A 19,931-nucleotide genomic window follows, 5' to 3' on the forward strand; every position below is an offset into this window, starting at 1 on the left:
CTGCTGTGGGATGTTGTCCGAAACCCAACTCTTTTTTGCTCCACCTCAAGAGCCCCGCTCAATACCTCCGCAAGTAGCAGGGTTGTGGGCGTCACTGGTGGTTGAAGGATCTGGAAAGCTTGTGCTTCAGCAGAATGTGAGGATGAAGAATTACCTTTTGTGGTGAAAGTAAAGAATGATCAGTTACCTTTAGCTCAGAGCTAAAGAACCACGCAAGGTAGTATTTCAAATGTGCGGTTTCCTTCATTGCATTTTCTGAATGAGTAAACAAACAATTCCAAAATAAACTCGTCAATCATGTGAACACTGCAATATGAAGAGCAATTTGAGTGGGAAAGAAATGGTTATATTTACTTTTAAAAGACCAACTACACTAGAGGAAGAAGGCATTTTTCCCACCATTATTCCAGAGCAGAGAAAGACTTTAGCAGAAACGCATGTGAGATGTTGTAGTGATGGCACACAGAACTGGAAACATTACTAGCTGACTTTGAATGTAGTGGTTGAAGTCAAAGGCTGTGTTTACATGCACATGAATAGTCTGATAATGGCAAACATCTTTACTCCTGTTTACGTGCTTTTTGTTCCATTCCATTCCATCCTGTTTGTGCCATTTTGTTCACTTGTACCCCAAGCTTTAACACAAAATGTTCAATTTGACTGCAGTAGGCATGTTTGTTGCTGATGTTTGTATTTGTTAAATGTGCCTAAAAATATCGTACATAACGTCATTTGTCTGCTGCACTATATTCCTTTGGTCAGAGTGATAGCAATGCGATAAAAGGGGTCAGCCAGGTTTTTTTTAATGAAATTAATACTTTTATTCAGCAACAGTTTTGGGGGTTACACATTACCAGTAACTCGAGTTACGTAATCAGAATACTTTTTTCAAGTAACTAGTAAAGTAATGCATTACAGTTACTTTTGTCAAATAAGTTACGCAGGTTACTTTGTTTTCCTATTTATTGACTGACAGCTCTCTTGTCCTCATGTTGAGTGAAATCGGTACAGAGTGAGAATATGATGCTTATTGTAGTTCTGGACTAAATGTGAGCATGCATTTACTAATCTCACTTGCACAAAAGAAGATTCAGTATTCATTAAAATGAATATAGTCAGTGAAATTCAAAATCAGAATACTACGCAAACCTTTGTTTTTTTTTGCATTTAATCTCACTTTATTGATCAATGTACTTGCTGCTGACCTTCGATGAATCAGTTAAACCATAAGCAAAAATGACTTTAGATTTTTTGTTTTTATTGTTGAAGTAAGTGTTAAACTTTCTTCTCCTGCATCCTATTCTTCTGCAATCCAAAATGGCAGAACAGCTGAAAGGTTTGTTTGAGCTGTGCCCTCTACTGTACACACGTGAATTTGCATTTCCTTCGGCCTTATTATTTCAATTTTAATGTGAAAGGGCCTTTACATTTGCCCAAAAATAACAAGCCCAAGCCCAGATGACAAAAAGTAACACAAATGTATTACTTTTCTTAAAAAGTAACTAAGTAATGCAATTATTTACTTTTTAAGGGAGTAACGCGATATTGTTATGCATTACTTTCAAAAAATAACTTTCCCCAACACTGTTCAGCAACTATCAAAATTGACAGTTAAGATTTGTATAATGTTACTTAAGATTTCTATTCTTTCTATTCATCAAAGAATCCTGAAAAATATTTATCATGGTTTGCAAAAATATTAAGCAGCTCAACTGTTTTTTTAGTTAAGAGTTAAGAGTAATCACAAATGTTTCTTGAGCACCATATCAGCATATCAGAAGGATTTCTGAAGGATCATGTGACACTGAAGACTGGAGTAAAGGTGCGGTCACGCCATATTGCAATTACTGTAATTACGAGATTTCAACTCTTAAAAAGCGGTCACTTCCTCGTAGAGCTTGTAATTTCAGCTTGTGAGATGTGAAATTTCGGAGAGCTCCTACTTGTACCGCATAACTGCTGTACAACCTGACCACTGCAGATTAATTTAGCAGGAACAGCTCAGAATAGAATGTCACGTATTGTCAATAATTTGGGCTAATTAAACGGTAATTTCGACATGGTGTGAACGCATCAAATGGCAGCTGAAAATTCAGCTTTGCAATAGAAAACAGTCATTTTAAATTGTAATAACATTTCACAATATTAGGTTTTACTGTATTTTTCCAATAAATGCAGTATTGGTGAACATAATAGGCTTCTTTCAAAAACATTTAAAAAATCACACCAGCCCCAAACCTTTAAACATTAGTGTACATATCTGTATAGTTCAATTAAAACCGCAGTACTCCACAAATTTTACTGCAGTTATGGTTACTGCAATTATAAGCATAATCATATTACCATAATCTCAATATTCTGTTTACATGAGCTCTAACTCAATTGTATTACTCCCTTAATCTCATTAGGGTCCATGTAAACAGCTAATCATGGGGACAATGCAGTATGAAATTATCATTTAGGTCACTGATTTAGCATTGCACTTCATTAAAACCCCAATAAGTCAAAGATAGCTAGCTGAAGAATTTAGTATGATCACTAAAGACGTTACATCTGCCTTTTAGCCTTGAGCTAATAGTGTTTGTAGTTGTAAACAAATAGTGTAGTGATACAATTTGGCCCTAAACTTGTTGCTAGCATGCATTGCCTGTTTGCAGTTCTTTCATTGAATGGATTGATGTTGGTCTTGACTCTGTATCAACTGTGAATACACAGTACACAGCCCGCTGACAGGTAAAAGCATTGCACACTGGCGGTGAAGTGAAAAGCAGGGGACTTCACACCTTTGAAACGAGTGTGAAATGGAGTGTGGCACCTCTCACAGTTGTCTTTTTCAACAGCCCCCACCAGGTAGCTGGCGGGGCAGGCGCATGCCTCTTTGTTTCAGACCACAATGGAAACAAACTCAGCCCTCATGTCAATCTGCAAACCCTGACTCAAACCTTCATGAATACTAAGTCACTGTACAGATTTGAGACGCTGCCAACTCGCAGCTCTGAGCTGGGCGGCCCTTTCCAGCTAGCAAACATGGCTGCTTTACAAACCTTCTGCTTGACCTTTTCCAGTTGATCAGTGCAGTCACCACATCCTGCAAGTTCGCCTTAATTCACCGCCTCGGACCAGATGGGGAAAACACAGGTTTATGCCGCTTTCCATTTTGGCAGTATAGATAAAAGAAAACAATCACCATCTGGACACTAAACAGATTGTAATTGTAATGCCAGTTACTGTGTCCTGTTTCATTTCATAAATGCCTTTTTCAATCTGTGATGCTTCTCTTTATTGCAGAATTTGTTGCTGGGGTTAGTGGTTATTGCAGTCCTTGAATAGAGTTATTTTAACATAACATGATAGCTTAAAGGAACAGTTCTCTCAAAAATGATTAATAAATCTTAATATGTCCAAGCCCATTTGCAGGGTTATAGTTTAGATCATTTTAATTTAACTTTTATTTCTTTTTTTTTAGCTTTTTTAATTTAATTTGATGGGTTTTTTTTTCATTGTTATTTTTATTTTACTGTTTCTGTAGTTTTAAACATTTAACTTTGTCTGTAGTTTTATTATTTTACAAATTTAACTAAAAATGTTCAATGGCATTTAGCAGCACAATCTATTGATATTGCTATAATGGTATTTATAAGCTTAATGCCAGCAGGATGTAAAGGTTTCATAGTATATTAGTGTACTATTCATAGTGTATTTTAAAAAACTAAATCCAAAATTTGAGGACTTTTTAATTTTTATTTTAGTTAGTCTAGGAGTCATTAAAATGTATTTTAGTATAATTTTTTAGTAGAAGTATTTTTGTATAGACTAACTTTATGTCTTTTTTGTAGCTTGATGGACATCTGTGTACAACTGTTTGGAAAGACCTACGTAATAATTTGTTTTATCCTACTTTTTTTTTATTCCATGAAAAAATAATGACATATGGGTTTAGAATAACATGAGGACAGAATGTTCAGATTTGGGTGCTGTCCCTTTAAAGAAATATTATAGTGTAGATTTATTTAATTATATGATCAGTTGCCAGTGATACAGTAGAATAAAATGCTGTTCATATTCATGGCATCAGATATACATCCAAAGTGTCTTTTACAGACGCTATGTATAACAGATGGCAAGACTTCTCACTCCCAATATGGTTGTGTTTATGTTAGGAAGAGGTGAGACAGGGCAGTCTCTCTTCACCACTGCAGTGGGATTTCACTGCATATTTTTAGCAAGTCTGCACTGTTCTTCAGAATTGCATGGGATAATTTATAGAGGGTCTTAGTCTTTCGTGTCTCCTTTAACCCTGCTGTAGTGCAAAATTTACACAGACATTTGTAGAGAACATATATGGTCTTTCTCATACTATTTGAAAACCACTAAGCAACGCTGGTCTAAACTTCTATTCTTTGTATTCTGTCACTATGGGCCTTAGTTACAAGCCCCGTGAGGAACAGAATTACTGTTCGTGGAATCTCTGTGTTGCTAGCTGATGAAAGCAAATTGGCAGGCTGCTGATGATGGCTGTGGAGTTAGTACACATTGAAAGGAATCCAGGATTGAACAACAGGGGGGTTTTGGAAAGTAAATTCGCAATTTATCAATGCAAATATGTAATTACAGGTCTAGTTTAAATCTGTTAATTCCTTCTGTTTTTTTTGTGGTGTTTTTGTTGTTGTTGGCCTGAACGTTTCTTTATTTCCATTTTCGCCTTTAAGAGGTCAGCCGAGTTGTTCAAAGTTATTTCAAGCCACAGATGGTATTTGTTCTGTTTGATGGGAAAATATTCTTGGCTGTGGGCCATCTTCCTTTTTGGCAACATGGAGGGAAACAGGTATATGGTATTGTTAGAACAGGAAAGAGCGGATGTGAAAGGCCAAGAATATCCTGATCATTTGCAAAGGAATGTAATTATCGGTTGCACTGGACAGTCTCACGTGTCAATCAAAGTTAAGAGAGTTTATGGTTTGCAAAATTTCTGATGATATCTTCCAATTTCAACCGAAGCTTAAAGTTAAACTCAGCAAAATGGTAGTATATATATAAAAGAATTTTTTTTTTTTTTTTTTGCTGACTTGTTCCATTTTCTAAAGTGTAATAAGAAGCACTGTACTGTATTTTTGAATGAAATGCCGAGTCATTTAAGCTTGTGAATGAACTCCAAACGTTTGTCTTGTAAGCAGATTTCCACTTAGAAAGGAAAGGTTATGAATGGAAGGAATATGTCAGGATCATCCCACATAAATCCAGTACACTTGCTTCACACATGATGAATTGCATGGAGAGAAGTCTTTAATTGTCAGAGGCAGGGAATGAGCCATTGGTAATATGCTGTTAGACTTTAATTGCTTTGAAGCGGCAGACTGACGGGGGACTCTCCATCATGATGTATTAGAATAAAGAGCCAGGTGGCAGGTGTTCGCAGGGACAGTTAATTGCTTTCTTATTTTTCTTTCACTTGAGTTGTATTCTCTATGAACTTGAGATTAAGTTTAGTAACTTTTTGGATTTTTTATTATAGTTAAAGTATCACTAAAACACTTGATCTTTTCCACGCTCTAATTGTCTCTTTTGCATTCTAAACACACACCCAAACTTTTTAATATCAAACCAGTAATGGATAACCACACACATGCCCTGCAAGTAGCACAAAATCAGGACCACTTTCATCAGATATATTATAGGATAGTTCACCCAAACTATTGTCAAAATATCCTCTTTTGTGTTAATATGCAGAAGGAGAAGTCATACATGTTTGCGAAGACCTTATGGTGAGTAAATGATGACAAATTATCTTAATTTTTTTTTATCCATTAGTATTATTTTTATACTATTATAGTTAACTAATTTAAATAATATTTATTTTATTTATTTTTTATATATTTTATTTTCAGTTTTCATTTTTTTTAGTGTTATTCATATTAAAAGTTAAAGTTTTAGTAATTTTAATATGTGCTTTTGTCCCAAAAAAAATTTCTGTATTGCTTTAATTTATAATTTTTTAGTCATTTTAGTACCTCAACTTAAACGTATTCATTTTGGTAAGTTGCTGAGGCAACATATTTATATTTATATTTAGTTTTAAAAAATGTAAACATTTAGTTATATGTAATTTCAGATTCAGATTTTTTTTAAAAATAGTTTTAGTTTGTTAACAATAACATCCCTAATCAGGTCATATTTTATTTTCAGTATCGTTTTCCATCTTCTCTTTGACCCTTAACAATAAGGTTGCTTTTTCACATGTGAAATGAGCAGTAGTGCTAAGTGCTGACCAGACTGTTGCATTGTAGAATTGTGTGACTGAAAATACCCATTAGTCCCGCCTCCCTCCCTCAGAGGACCATAGTTTGCTGGGGCTTCCGACCCGGACAGGTGGAGCTCTTGTTTTGGCTACTCACGACAGGTTCCGGCTGTGAAAGTCCAAGCGGCTAAAGACAAACAGTGAAGGCCAGAGGCTGGGGAGGATTACAGTAAAAACTGCTTGATTTGACATCTTCTCAGCAACCCAAGTGAGGAGAAGCCCATCTGGACTCCATTAAGCCCTGCTGCAGTGGAATGACATGGACACACTGTGCCAGACTGAGAATTTTATGTGTGCCCTTGAATTACTTAGTCTCTCCCTTCTTTTACGCCTCTCTTCGCTCTCTTATTCTGTCACTGAAACTTATAGCTCATTTTTATGAACTTTTCTTTTTAGTTATGCCAAGCAACAAAATTATGTTATTGTTTAGGGAAAAAAATCCTTGTCCTTAAAGGTATAGATAGACCTTATGCACCAGAGAAACAAGGGCGCAGCCATCTTTAGAATATTGTCTTTGAACGTCCGTTTTTGCGGTCGCTCTGTATATCTCTATGGCATTGCTGTCCAGGAGTAATTAGCTTTCGAAGTGGATTTGCTTAATGTAAAGTTAACGAAAGTTATCATGAGGATTGTAATGTTTAAAGCAGATGTCTTAACAAATGTCAGCGGACCGGGAAGATTTTAAAACGAGCCGTTCATTCATAAATAGGCAAGATCGCTGTGAAAATACAGACCGGAAGACAAAAGACAACGAGCGCAGCGCTGAAAAGGGCCGGGGCTACATAAGGTCTATAGGGTAGGGCATTTCAGAGAGGCTAGCAATAGCAAGCTAGCTTTGAAAGCATGAGATCCTGCTCTCCAAAGCCATGCCTACTTCAAAACACATGAAAGTCATGTGCAGAGTCCGCAAGCGTCACGAGATGAGAGACAGCATTAAATTACCTCGTCTCAAAACACATAGCATTGCAATAATAATGAACGTAAACAACTTACAAAGCTCTAGTTGTACCACCTGACTGCTGCGGAATAATTTCGGCGTTGATATTGTTGACATAGAAACACATAAGTCATGAGGACATTAACAGCTCCAGGTAGAACGTCACGGATTGTCATCTTGTAATTACTGTTATGACATTTTTCGCATTTTTCCATCTTAAAAACATATCTAAATTACGCCATATGCTCTCATTAACAAATGCAGAACAATTAGTTAATCCGTTCATGACATCAAGGCTAGATTATTGTAATGCTCTACTGGGTGGTTGCCCTGCACGCTTAATAAATAAACTACAGCTAGTTCAAAACGCAGCAGCTCGAGTTCTTACCAGAACCAGGAAATATAACCATATTAGCCCGGTTCTGTCAACACTGCATTGGCTGCCTATTAAACATCGTATACATTTTTTAAATATTGTTGATTACTTACAAAGCACTAAATGGTTTAGCTCCGCAGTACTTGAGTGAGCTTTTAAAGCATTATAGTCCTTCACGTCTATTGCGATCTCAAAATTCCGGCCAGTTGATAATACCTAGAATATCTAAATCGACTGCTGGCGGGAGATCCTTTTCCTATTTAGCACCAAAACTTTGGAACAGTCTTCCTACCATTGTCCGGGAAGCAGACACACTCTGTCAGTTCAAAGCTAGACTAAAAACACATCTCTTTGACCTAGCATACACAAAATACATTATAGACTTCGATAATTCAATGTTAGGCTGCATAGATTAGGTCAGCCGGAACTGGGAACACTTCCCTTAAATCCTGATGTACTCGTTACATCATAAGAAGAATGGCATCTACGCTAACTTTAGTGTCTTTGTTTATCCCGAGGTTTTCCTGCAGCCTGCCGGATCCAGGCCGTATCCAGATCGGACGAAGGAGATTCGCCTGGACCCGATGACAATGCAGTGCTGAAGTGTCAACTATCCTCTCCCTATGGAGGATCCCTTTCCCACTCTACAGATAAAGCATTGTTGAAAATCCGGTTCGCGTACCCCGAAGTGATAAAATAAAATTCGGTATCAAATTTATAGGCAAGACAAGTAGTTTGTTTAGGCATGGTTTGTAGGGAAATTACAAACCTGTGCACACATATTCGAACGAATATAACTATAGAATCAATTTTTAATGCGCATGTGAACGCCATCAGGTCACAGGTTCGCGTTTAAAGTCTGTTTAGAGAGAACGCCGTCGTCTTAGTGGCCCCTAATGTAATAACAAATGATAATTTTGCTGGAAGTGAATCAATCAAAACCAACTTTAGCCGAAAATAACATTATTCAAAATCGCTATAAAGCCAAAACAATCTCTGTTACCGTAAATTGTATGTTTATCTCTGTAAAGCTGCTTTAAAACAATCTCCATTGTTAAAAGCGCTATATAAATGAAGATGACTTGACTTGACTTGACATGACGTGAATGGTAAAGGAGGAGCTGAAAAGGCGGCTGCTGTTTGTTTGTGGCACTCGGTGACTGTCTACAACTCTGCATAGCCTTACGGAACATGACGTGTGATGTCTGTGTGAGCAGGGTGTGCGGAGGTATGGAAGTACATGTGTTGACAGGCAGGTAGGACATCGTATCATTGCATTCGGACCGAATCCAATGATTGGATGAACATTTTTTTGGTCCTGAGACATCCATAGAAGAAACATGTTCATGCTTTAAAATTTAGACCACTATATTGATTGCTATCAGGATGTGAAGAGAGTGTCAACCAGTACAACAAAAAGTGTCTATCCTACCTTTAATTCTTTGAGCTGCATTCTATTAGCAGTATTCAAAATCTCTTGTGACCCCACACAAATATTTAAGCTCCGTCACCGAGCCCACTAATTGCTGACATGTTTGGATGTGGTGTTCTTGTGGATGCCGTTTTCTCTAATCGAGATATCAAAGGCATCCTGTCAAGGCTAGTATTACTAGTATCCGTCACACACTTTAGCTATTCTATTTCAAAGCTATACTTGCATACATATCACATATTTGTGACATTGCTGCACAGTAAGTGGTTGTGATTAAAGTATAATGGGAGGGTCCAGTAAGACAAAGACAGTAAGAGAAAGACAACCCATCTGCTGTGCAGCCCACTTCCTGGGCAGGGCGAGAAAGTGTTACAGTGAGTAAAGGGGGATGGGGAGGGCTGCACCAGCTGCTGAAGAAGCACTGGATGGGTCAATAGGACTGAGGGGATTTCTGACTGTACCACAACGACCGGCAGCCTTAGTTAGGTAAAGTTACACAGGGATGGAAAGGGCGAATTTGGCGTCTCCCTGGTTCTGGCTGGATGACAGCTTGCGCTGGCCTGGCTGTGTGCCCTGGGACCTGGATGAGGAGGATCTAGCACAAGGTAAACTGTGTTAACATGCTCCCATAGTTTAGACAGTCTCTTAAGAACAGCTAAGAATGTTAGCATTAGCATCAAGTATAGACTATAATCCACAGGCTTTCGCCCACCAGATGTGCGTTGTCCCACTTACTACTGTGGAATTTGTCTGCGATTAAAGCTTTAGCTGGTGTGGGATCTGTTCCTGTCCTGTGGTAATAGAAGAATTTGTATTTTTTTTACCTTTTCGGTTGTACCCTCACAGATGTCAGGTTTCAGGACATCATTTGAAACTGTGCTCAGCAGAATCAGGGCATCTGACACCAGTGGTTTTCGTATGCTAGGGTTGGGGGAAATCGCTTTGGATGTCACCTTCATTGTTACATTACCGTAGTACAGGGGTTGGAAACCTTGTTTTTGTGTGTCAAAATGAACAAGACCATAGATAATAGTTTTTTTATTTAGAGACATATATATTTTTTTGCATTTTATAATATTTACTCTTTACTCGCATTTACTCTCAGGATAACACTTTGTATATAAAAGGAGGTGTTACTCTGAGTAATGGATTTATGCAGTATAGGAAGACGATTACGTATGTAAACACATTTAATTTTGCATAAAGCTTTTCAACCGGCATACATAATTCTTTACATTAGTCTCATAAAAAAAAAAACAGCAGCACCTAAAATTTCATCATGGAGGCAAGAGACGCACTCTTTTTATCACCTCGACATATAACTCAGACATACAACAAACATGACAACTACAATGCAAGAAAACTGTGAAAATAGTAAGCAATGAGGCTGTAATTAATTTACATGAATTATGCATTCTTACTCTATGTACATGCTAGAAAACTGCAGAAATCACAATATACATATTTTTGTTATATATATATATATATATATATATATATATATATATATATATATATATATATATATATATATATATATATATATATATGTATATTTATTTATTTGGAGGGGGTTTGTGTAAGGCGAGTTGAAGAGTTTGATTCGTCCTGTCCGATTAATGAGTAAAAGTGATTAAAATGATTAATAGTGTTGTAATGTCTGTCTGTGTTCCCCCTGTCTTTGTGCTTTTGGTTCAGTTTTCCCGCTCCTCGTTTGTGTTCATGTATACCACGCCCCCTTGTTATCTTGTTTAGCTTGTTTGGCCTTGTATTTAAGCCCTGTGTTTCAGTCCAGTCTTTGTGAGTTCTTGTTGTTGTCACCCCATTGATGTTGGTGGTTCTGTTCCTGAGTCTTGTGCCCTAGCCAGAGTCTTTATGTAGTTTGAGTTTATTAAATAAAGTGTGCTGCAATTGGATCCTGCTTCCTCCTTGCTTCCACCTCATCATAACAGAAGAACTCACCAAACGATGGATCCAGCAGTTGTCCACAACCAGGTACTAAGAAGATTTCTAGCCTCTATGTTTCAGGATGGCCAGCTGATCGAGAAGTATGTGAGGGACTTTTTGAACTGCTGCCATCTGGGATCGCTTAATGACATTGAGCTCATGGACCTGTTCTGGAGCGGGCTGGATGCGGATATCGCGCAACTGATGCCGGATGATTATACCCAGGGCTTGACATTAACACCCGCCAACCCGCCAAATGCGGGTGGATTTTGCTCGTGGCGGGTAACACAGTCACTTCAACTAGCCACTTTGGCGGGTTGAATAATTGTAGTCTTTTCAAAAGGCATCTGAAGCGCACTGGCTGCGTGGCGTGCGCGTCTCCGCTGCGTGGTGTGTCCGTTTTTATTTCGGCTCCCATGTTAACAGGTTAGAACTTGCACACTGCCTGCGTGACGCGCGTCTCGAGCCGCGCCGAAAACGCGTGCATGCTAGAAAAAAAACCGACGCCTATTTCTCACGCGACACGCAAGCCTGTTGGAAGCGTTTCCAGGCTAAATAGAATAGGAAAATATGTCATGTTGACACGAACACATATTAATAAATGGCATTTTTATGTTTGAAAGTCCATAGGTTTTGGCAAATGCAGATATAATTTAAAAAAAATCAAATATTGCACCTGTCAATACAGAACGAAATATTCTTATAGCCTATTTTGCCGTCTATGCTGCAACGCCCGAATCCCGAGATAGCCCTCCATGTACGTTACCAGCAGACACCAGTCAGACACGTTTCTGCTGTGCAAAGACACAGAAAACGCAACTTGTAACAACGAATTTCCCATCGGGGCTCAATAAAGTAATTCTGATTCTGATATTTTCAGTGTTTCTAATGCTAAAGGTTTTTTCAGTTTAGTTTTTTATATTTTTTATTAATCTTCTACATCCATGCACCACTTTTATTATGCAATAAGAAGCTATGTCTTCATCTTAATACATGGTTTTATAGGAGCTTTAAAGGAGCTTTACACACAACCTTATCAGAGCTAATGATAATGACCTGTATTGTTATACCTAGTCTTGATTTGCGTGTGTACAGTGGTTTTACATTTAAAAGGGTTGTAAATCTAGTTCAAGTAAATTTTAGCACGCCATAGTCAACTTTAATCAGGTAATTTCACAACAACAAAAATGTGGCTAGTAAAAATGCTGTGTGGCTAGTAACTTTGGAAAACCACTAGCCACATTGGCTAGTGAGCAAAAAAGTTAATGTCAAGCCCTGATTATACCGGTTGGACCCTAGAGGGATATATTGACCTGGCCCTTTACTTGGGGGGTTCGGCATCTACGGTGGGCTTGGCTGATGAAGCACCCTGCCAGTTCACAGTATCCCTGGAGCCTATCCACGTCCCGCCTGTCCAGCCAGAGACCGTCCAGCCAGAGACCGTCCAGCCAGAGACCGTCCAGCCAGAGACCGTCCAGCCAGAGACCGTCCAGCCAGAGACCGTCCAGCCAGAGACCGTCCAGCCAGAGACCGTCCAGCCAGAGACCGTCCAGCCAGAGACCGCCCAGCCAGAGACCGTCCACGTCACGTCTGCCCAGCCAGGGACCGTCCGCGTCGCGTCTGCCCAGCCAGAGACTGATCACGCCACGCATGCGCCGCCTGAGCCCTCAGTGACCGCAACACTGGCCATTATGGCCACAGCCATGTGGTGTGTGTGGGCTACGCACACACTTGAGCCGGTGTCCGCTGATCCTGCGCCAGAGCCCGCTGATCCTGCGCCAGAGCCCGCTGATCCTGCGCCAGAGCCCGCTGATCCTGCGCCAGAGCCCGCTGATCCTGCGCCAGAGCCCGCTGATCCTGCGCCAGAGCCCGCTGATCCTGCGCCGGTGTCTGTTCCTGCTGGTGACCCCATGGCTGCCCCTAAGAAAATTGGGGGGGGGGGGGCAGTAGGACCCTGGATGGGACTGTGAAGGCCGCACCGCCATGGCCGCCCGAAGGGTCCTCTCCGCCATGGCCGGCCGAAGGGTCCTCTCCACCGTGGCCGCCCGAGGGGTCTTCACCGCCGTGGCCGCCCGAGGGGTCTTCTCCGCCGTGGCCGCCCGAAGGGTCAGCTCCGTCCTGGACGCCCGAGGGTCCGACAGCTCCGCCCTGGACGCCCGAGGGTCCGACAGCTCCGCCCTGGACGCCCGAGGGCCCACAGCCTGCTCCGCCCTGGTCACGCCCACAGCCTGCTCCGCCGTGGCCTCGCCCTCAGCCTGCTCCGTCGTGGACACGCCCACAGCCTGCTCCGCCCTGGCAGTCTGTTCGTCCAGCTCCGCCCATGTTCCATGGCCCAGGTCCGCCATCGCAAGACCCCGGTCCCGTTCCCTGCACGGACCTGGCCCTCCATCCCTCCCCCGGGACCGCCTCCGCTCCACCACCCTCCCGAACTATGTTTCAAGTTTTGATGGGCGTCGGGAGCCGCCCATAGAGGGGGGGCTATGTTGTAATGTCTGTCTGTGTTCCCCCTGTCTTTGTGCTTTTGGTTCAGTTTTCCCACTCCTCGTTTGTGTTCATGTATACCACGCCCCCTTGTTATCTTGTTTAGCTTGTTTGGCCTTGTATTTAAGCCCTGTGTTTCAGTCCAGTCTGTGTGAGTTCTTGTTGTTGTCACCCCATTGATGTTGGTGGTTCTGTTCCTGAGTCTTGTGCCCTAGCCAGAGTCTTTATGTAGTTTGAGTTTATTAAATAAAGTGTGCTGCAATTGGATCCTGCTTCCTCCTTGCTTCCACCTCATCATAACAAATAGTGATTAAAATGTCACAATTCTCTGCTGTATTGCTGAAGTTAATTACAGTAGTAATATTCTACATAGTGACATCTGACCTTTAAATAAATACGTAAGATGTTTGCTGTAAAACCCTGTAAAAGTGTGTCTGATGTGATTACATTAACTTTGCCTCTGGAAACACGGTGAGTTTTCTAAATAAATGGTCCTTATTTGTTCATATTATACACTTAATGTTTTTAGTGCCCTTTAACTGGAATACTTGATCATGTGAATGATACTTTACAGAAACCCAAAATGACACACCTGAGACTGACCTACACCTTATGTACAAAACTAAATTTGAACAGAATCTGTGTTAAGCAGATCAGGCTGAATTAATCTGTAAAAGACAAAGAAGGAAAAAAAAAAAATAACAGGCTTCGCAAGTGATGCGAAGTGATGTGATGCTTCGCAAGCACTGTAATTATATGAGTTTTTCCCACCTACAATTAATTGTCCTTTGTATTCATCTTCATTCCATCTTCTTTAAAAAAAACTGTGGAATACTCCCCCACTTTATCCCCAGACACTTTCATGTGCAAAGGGGATTCAGATTTAAGCTTGTGTTTTTTATGTAACCGTTGCTTAGCAACTAAAACAGTATTCTCTGAGCGAGAAAAGTGCCATTAGACACAACGCAGTCCCTCATGTGAATATGTTATATTATAAGAAAATATTTATCTTCAAGGCGTGTTATGACATCAGACTCATTCCTCTCGGTTCTTTCTGCATGCCTGGATCCCGCTAGTTTATCTCGTCCATCTCACAGCCGTGTTGACATTTAAATGCTGCTGTGCTCAGTTTTTTACTAAATTAGGCTAATCATTTTAGGTTTTTTTTAGCTCAATTTGAGGAATGTGCGGTAGCTTAATGGTCATACTTTAACTATTAAATGAGAGAAGGACCATGTCAAGTTTTTATAAAAGCTATGCTAAAAATGTAAAACGAGGCCAAAGCTGTTAAATGGTCCTTTAAATGGACACACATAAAAGGGCGCTTAACTTGTCTCATTTTACAGATTTCCATTGATTAATTTGAGTTGAAATGACATGTAATACACTTGATATACACAAACACTTCATACACTTGATATAGATAATATGGTAACTTTAGTTTAGGGTCCAATTCTCACTATTAACTAGTTACCTATTAGCATACACTACCGTTCAAAAGTTTGGGGTCAGTGAGAATTTTATTTTTATTTTTTGGAGGAAAGAAATCAATACTTTTATTTATCAAGGAATAATTAATTTGATCGAAAGTGACAGTAAAGACATTTATAATGTTACAAAAGTCTTTTGAACTTCCTATTCATCAAAGAATCCTAAAAAAAAAAAAAAAAAAAAAAAAACTGTACAACTGACAGACCAACAACTGTTTCAACATTGATAATAATAATAAATGTTTCTTGAGCATCAAATCCTCATATTATACTGATTTGTGAAGGATCATTTGACACTGAGGACACTGACACTGGTGATGCTGAAAATTCAGCTTTGATCACAGGAATAAATTACACTTTACTATATATTCACACAGAACACAGCTGATTTACACTGGAATAATATTTAATACTATAACTGATTTTTGTTGTATTTTTAATCAAATAAGCGCAGCCATGGTTAGCAGAAGAGAATTCTTTTAAAAGTATTTAAAATTGTACCGACCCCAAACTTTTGAACGGTAGTGTACATATTACTAGGATATTGGCTGTTTATTAGTACTTATAAAGCACATATTAATGCCTTATTCTGCATGACCATATTCTGCATCCTTAATACTACCCAATCCCTAAACATAACAACAACCTTACTTACGATTAATACACAGTAATTAGGAGTTTATTATGGGCAAAAGTCGAAGTTAATAGTTAGTTAAGAGTGAGAATTGTACCCTAATCTAAAGTGTGACTAAAATGTTTGGTGAAGTATTCAATAACGAAATTAGAAAAGTTGGGCGTCCTCACTGCTACAAGATTTGCATTTGACCTTTTGAGAAATTATTTACATAATGCATCGTGGACATAGAGCGAGCGTGTTTTTGATGAACCATTTTAGAGGGCACATTGATTATGAGCCTTTAATGAGAGGTATTTTCAGCCACATGCAAAGGAAATTCGTCTTCCATTTGAGCCTCTCCAGCTGCTCTGAACATCTCTTGAGGCTGTTTTTGGATAAATCTTGCTTAAATAAAATCAATGCTGAGGTCTCCATAATTAGGAATCCTATGCTGTTAATTAAGCGCTGCTCCGGAGGAGAGGAAGGTGTGTTGGAACGTCTCTCTACATCCAAACGTCCCATCGGGGACTTGGAGGTGCCGCCAGGGACCTCCTGATGTATTTTAGATACTCATTTGCCCTAAATGCATCAAAGAACAGAGCTTTGCCTCATTTCACCTGTGCTGTAAGAGTGTAAGGGATTTTTATTTTTATTATTTACAAGAGCACGACGTTTTAGTGAATGTCTCTGACCATTTATTTGTAGATCTGTCCTGCTATTAGTCAAGTCAAGTCACCATTATTTAGATAGCACTTTATACAATGCAGTTTGTTTCAAAGCAGCTTTACAATGATAACAGGAAAATTGCTCAATGATTCAAACAGAGTTCATTTCGAATGTTGTTCAGCTGAAGTCAGTTCAATGTTGATTCAGTTCCATTGTAAAGATCACTTATTAAATTAGTTCATTTAATACTGTATAAAGCAGTTCTGCAGAAAACAGTGATGTCATCGTCCAGCTTAGTTCAGTTCTCATAGTGTCAGTGCATTCAAATCAATAATATTGTTGAATATTAAGTGTCCCCAACTAAGCAAGCCAGAGGTGACAGTGGCAAAGAACCCAAACTCCATCAGGTGACAGATTGGAGAGAAAAAAACTCCTCTGTTCTCCTCTGGCCAAGGAACGAACACAGTGTGATTATGATTCAGGCTGCATCACAAGTCAGAAATCAGATTGTGGATTGAAGGATTAGTTCACCTTAATGAGAAAGAGTTTCATGAAGAATCATAATACAGTTTTGTGTTATGAACAAACTGGAGTTTAAGTCATTATTCACTGATAATATTCCCCTGTAGTGAGTTGTTAACCGGTGCAACTGAATCAGAGTTGAACTAGAATCGTGAATGAATCATTCAGACTGGTTTTGGTAACTGGATCAAGTGATTCATTGAAAAAATTGGTCTGAAAAGAATAATTCCTTCATTAATCATCTCTACATCTCTCATGAACTTAAATGAATGCGCCAGACTTAATACAGCGTGTTTTCTTGTAGTAGTGTGTTTTCTGTTTTGATCAAATTCTTTAGTGGTTCGTTTGTCCCTCATGCCAAGAACTGACAAGATTTCCAACAATTTTTCAAAGCGTCATCTACTCCAAACACTCTCCAAACACTTTCTTCCCCTCACTATTTCTTTCTCACTCATAGTGCCTCACATATTGGTACTTCACACAGTGGCAGCCTTGATTCCGTCGTTCTCTGTTCCATTATGGTGAATCACAGCACTTTAATGCATGGCTCTGGTGAACCTGTCATTGATCCACACTGGCCAATTTCACTGCCTGCAGTCTCTCTGCCTTTTATTTACTGAGTGCCCTGTTCAGTACCACCCGCATCACTGGAAATACATCCAGAGTTCCTCCTCCTAAGGAAATTCTAGTCATCACCCAAAAGGCTTGTTAATTAGAGTAGGAAGTGTGATGTCAGGTAGAATAGTGTGCAATAGTTAACACCAATTTCACAGCTTTGGTTGAGGAACTATTTTATCCATTCATTTTCTTCAAAGATATAAAAAAAAAAATCTATATTTATATACATTTATATTTCCATGGGAACAGTGACGTCTGATTGTGGAATCCCTTTACAGCAGTGGTCTCAAACTCGCGGCCCGCGGGCCATTTGCGGCCCGCGGGGTGATATTTTGTGGCCCCCTACTTGACATTAAAGTTGAATGTTAGTGCGGCCCGTCGTTTGCGTGTGCCGCGTTTTAATTTTTTTTTTTTTATCCCTTACGGGCTACCATAGATAGTCTCGTGACAGCTTACGGTGGGTTTGTTGTCAATAGTTGTCATAGATAACCGCGAAGTACAAACATACTGCGCCTGGAAAAAATGAGCGCGTCGCTTCAATTATGAGCGCACTTGCCGCGCGCCTACATTTGAAATAGCGAACTTGAGCGCGCAAAATATGTGAGCGCGATATGTGAACGGCCCCTTGGCGAGCTACCACCAATCAGGCCACGAGCTACTGGCAGCTCGCGAGCGACGTGTTGGAGACCCCTGCTCTAAAACAATGTGAGAATAATCATTTTGAGCTTGTAATATGTGTCCAACAGGTTGATAAGAAGGTTTGCTTTGATTTGTGCAGTCAGTAATTTGAGACACTATACATGTGTAAAAAGAATTCAATAAGACGGGCAGACATGACTGCAAAAATTTGTATTTCAAAAGCAATAATTGTTTTTCTAAGTATAATAAAAGGAAATGTGCCTTCCAAAAAAAACATTCAATATCATTAATGTGTTGTATAAAGAAAATAAAAAGGACATAAGCAAATATAAATATCACAAATATGTGTTATAGACAAAGAAAGTTTGTAAAATGAACTTCAACTGTCAGAAGGACAGCTCATGAAGAACCAATAATGTACAGAAAGGAATGTTCAAATTCAGAGGAACAGTTCAGAAGAAATGTTAATAATAAATATTGAGAAGATTGGATCAGTTGTGTTCCTTTTTTGGAATACTTGAATACTATTTTTTTGTGGAATACTTGATGCGGCCCAGCCTGACCCAGACTCTACCTACAGCGGCCCCCAGTTAAGTTGAGTTTGAGACCCCTGCTTTACAGGATTATGGGTAGTGTAAACATTATCATGAAAAATCTAATTTTCTATGTAGAAAAAAAAGGGAAAATGTAAATAAACAATGCAGAGGAAGAAAAACAGAAGTAGGCAAGAAAAAGTAAGAAAAGTATCAGTCTGCTGGGACATGAACGTAGATTCTGACACACCGCTCTTCCTCTTCCTCTTTTATAGCTGGTAATGAGGACAGATCAATCACGCTGTCGACCACTAAGCCAGTCGGCTATTGTCTGTACTTAACATTAATCACATGGAGGTCAAGTCCCAGGGATGTTCAGGAATTGTAAAGCACCACCTCTGAGCTTATATGCTCTGAGAATGTCAAAATGTGGGCATGCATTAATAAAACACTTTGTTTGTTGGTTCATTTATGGACTTGCTTGGAACCATTCGTTTGGAACAAGACACCTAGTCTCAGTCTTCTGGCTAATGAGATGCCTATTTGTCATTGTAATTGCTCAGATTTTTCTAGCGTTGTCCGTGGAAGCGGGGCACAAATTAGACTTGTCTGAGGGGTCAGATAAGCCCGGCAACTCGTTACAACTAGTTGGAAATCTGAATCAAACATCAACTTGGATCAGCAAATTGTTTATACTGCAAGGCTGGCGATAATTGAGCAATTTATTATAATCATGCCACAGTTTGGGTCAAAAAGCCAGTCATAGACGGACCCCTAATTGCTCAGACTGTGTGTGTGCTAAAAAAGATGAATAGCCTGTCTGCTCTGTGTCCTGATCTGGGGTCAGAATGGTCACAGAGTGTTTCTGGGATTTAGCGCTCCTCACACTCATTTTCTCTGGACTTTGCTTTATTCTCAAACGTGACCTTGTGATTTTATCTAAAATTAGCCAGACGACATTAGTGTAACCACATTTTTGGTGATCCTTGTACAGTTTTTGCACATGAAAGGGAACGTCCTCTGTTTTAATTGGCTTGAACACGCATATTAATCACAGAATCCTAAGAATAATTCAGCTTCTCCTTTAGTGACAGTTGGTCCTCCTACGTGTCTGATTCATAAGTACAGGCCAAAGGCCCTGTCGGTGCAAACTTCATAAGCGTTGTAACTTTGATGCTAATTAATGTCACCACGTAGCAGGCAGTTAATTACAGGCTTCATCACAACAGTGGGAGTGAATTCTCTGAGAACTATTTTGCCTGACATATGTGCCACTTGGTTTCCCATGGCTGTTTTTATCACTGGTTTCCCATCCTTATATTTAGTATGGTTTCCTATCTTAATTTTGTTTTTAGTAAACTTCTTTTAAACAAGATGCA

At 39.5% G+C, this 19,931-nt stretch overlaps 1 protein-coding gene across 5 annotated transcripts in view; it reads left to right on the top strand.

Moving 5' to 3' along the window:
* The window catches only part of kaznb (kazrin, periplakin interacting protein b), a 188,728-nt gene that overhangs the window by 117,628 nt on the left and 51,169 nt on the right, over nucleotides 1–19,931 (top strand). The window contains exon 1 of one of the 5 annotated variants that reach the window (XM_056251438.1): nucleotides 9,489–9,645. The exons of the other annotated variants lie outside the window; for them this stretch is intronic. Within the exon in view, the coding sequence (XP_056107413.1) occupies nucleotides 9,543–9,645 (103 nt within the window). The 5' untranslated portion in view covers nucleotides 9,489–9,542. Of the gene's footprint in view, nucleotides 1–9,488; nucleotides 9,646–19,931 lie in introns of those variants that run through there. 5 annotated transcript variants of the gene reach the window in all.

The sequence above is a fragment of the Rhinichthys klamathensis genome, unplaced genomic scaffold, assembly GCF_029890125.1.
Source record: "Rhinichthys klamathensis goyatoka isolate OS25496 unplaced genomic scaffold, OSU_Roscu_1.1 h1tg000082l_1, whole genome shotgun sequence".
Taxonomy (NCBI): domain Eukaryota; kingdom Metazoa; phylum Chordata; class Actinopteri; order Cypriniformes; family Leuciscidae; genus Rhinichthys; species Rhinichthys klamathensis.